At 40.1% G+C, this 1624-nt stretch overlaps 1 protein-coding gene across 1 annotated transcript; it reads right to left on the reverse strand.

The window, feature by feature from the left end:
* Nucleotides 1-300: 300 nt before the first annotated feature.
* Nucleotides 301-1413, reverse strand: LOC102664658 (uncharacterized). The gene is made up of 2 exons (XM_006573969.1): nucleotides 1134-1413; nucleotides 301-995 (listed from the first exon to the last, which is right to left on the reverse strand). The coding sequence occupies exons 1-2, from the start codon at nucleotides 1411-1413 to the stop codon at nucleotides 301-303; spliced, it is 975 nt and encodes a 324-aa protein (XP_006574032.1).
* Between the last annotated feature and the right edge of the window lie 211 nt (nucleotides 1414-1624).

Genomic DNA, 1624 nt, shown 5'->3' on the forward strand with positions numbered 1-1624 from the left:
AACCCCCTTTGTTCATTACTAAAAAAGCTGAAATTAATCATAATCACAAGCAAGATATCCTAACTACATGCAAGAGATAAAAATGAAAATAGGAAAGGGAAAGAAAGGTTGGGTTGCCTCCCAGTAAGCGCTCTTTTAACGTCACTAGCTTGACGCATCATCTTGTTATCCAGGATCCAACAAAGTTCCTACTTCAAGGACCTTTTTCTCAGGTCTCCTTTCCTCCATCACGTGCACTTTAAGACAGACATTTTGGCTAGGTGGATCTTTGTCGTCATGGAACAAATCAAAGTTGATCTTCTAATCTTCTATGCCCATCTGCAGAATCTTCTTCCCCATGTCTACCATTAATCTTGCAGTAGACATGAATGGGCGGCCATGAATGAGAGGAATGTCAGCATCCTCTTCTATATCTATGACAATGAAATCAGCTGTAAATATAAGGTGCTTAACCTTCACCAAAACATCTTCAATAACTCCATATGGCCTTGTGATGGAACGGTCAGCTAACTGGAGGGTCATGTGTATGGGCATAATCTCTATCTCTCCAAGTCGTCGGCACATGGAAAGAGACATTAAATTGATACTGGCTCCCAAGTCTATGAGATCTTTGCCTACAGTGACCTCACCAATAGAACACGGTATCGTGACAACTCCAGGATCTTTGTGCTTGGGTGGAAGAATGCGTTGAATAACAGCACTACAATTACATTCCACAATAGTTTTGTCACTATGGATGTACCAGTTCTTCTTGGTTAACATATCCTTCAAAAATTTGGCATAGAGGAGCATTTGCCAAAGTGCTTCTCCAAACCGCAAAGTCATTTTCAGTTTCTTGAAGATATCAAGAAATCTGGCCAAATCTCGCTCTTTATCTTTCCGAGAGGGTACCAACGGATAAGGTACCTCCTTGCTTTCAATAGGAGTAGCCTCTTTCTTCTTTTCTATGTTATCCTCATTCTTGCCCTTCTTCTTCTCAATCTCAATAACCTTCTCTTTTTGTTTTTCATTTTTCAACTTTTTTTCTTTTTCTTCTTCTTCTTTTGTTTCTTCTTGTTTTTCTTTTTCTTTTTCTTCCTTCTTCTTTGTTCCCTCTTGACAATCTCTTATTGGTGTCTCTCCTTGTTCATCACCTTTTACTTCCTCCACAATTTCTTCAAGTTCCACTAAATCTTCAACCGGTTCATCAGCCAGTTGTTGTTTAAATCCCTCCACCTTCTGATCAGCTCTACTTTCCTCCGCTTGAATCGCCATTTTGCTTCTAGTCATCACAGCTTTGCACTCTTCTTTAGGATTTTTCTCTGTGTTTGTTGTAAATTTGTTGGATGGTCTTTCAGCTAATTGCTTTGCAAGCTGACCCACTTGGACTTCCAGATTCTTAATTGCAGACTCGGTGCTCTTTTGGTTAGACATTGACACTTGCATGAATTAAGCTAGAGTCTCTTCCAGCTTTGTGGTTTGGTCATAGAGACTTGGAATCTGTTGTTGTGGCCTTGTAGATGAACCACCCTAGTCTCTGTTGAATTGGTTACCAGGGTGATTTTGCCACTGTCTCTGCTGTTGATACTGCTAGTTATTCTGAAATCCTGGAAATCCACTTGTATTGAAGTTGCCTCTAGGCTGA

Source organism: Glycine max, chromosome 1 (assembly GCF_000004515.6).
Source record: "Glycine max cultivar Williams 82 chromosome 1, Glycine_max_v4.0, whole genome shotgun sequence".
Classification (NCBI taxonomy): domain Eukaryota; kingdom Viridiplantae; phylum Streptophyta; class Magnoliopsida; order Fabales; family Fabaceae; genus Glycine; species Glycine max.

Excerpts from the sequence above, each read along its gene's own strand:
- LOC102664658 (XM_006573969.1), bottom strand. The coding sequence starts at position 1,413 with ATGTCTAACCAAAAGAGCACCGAGTCTGCAATTAAGAATCTGGAAGTC. Across the intron at positions 996-1,133 it reads AATTGTGGAGGAAGTAAAAG|AGAAGGTTATTGAGATTGAG; the intron begins GTGATGAACAAG and ends AAAAACAAAAAG.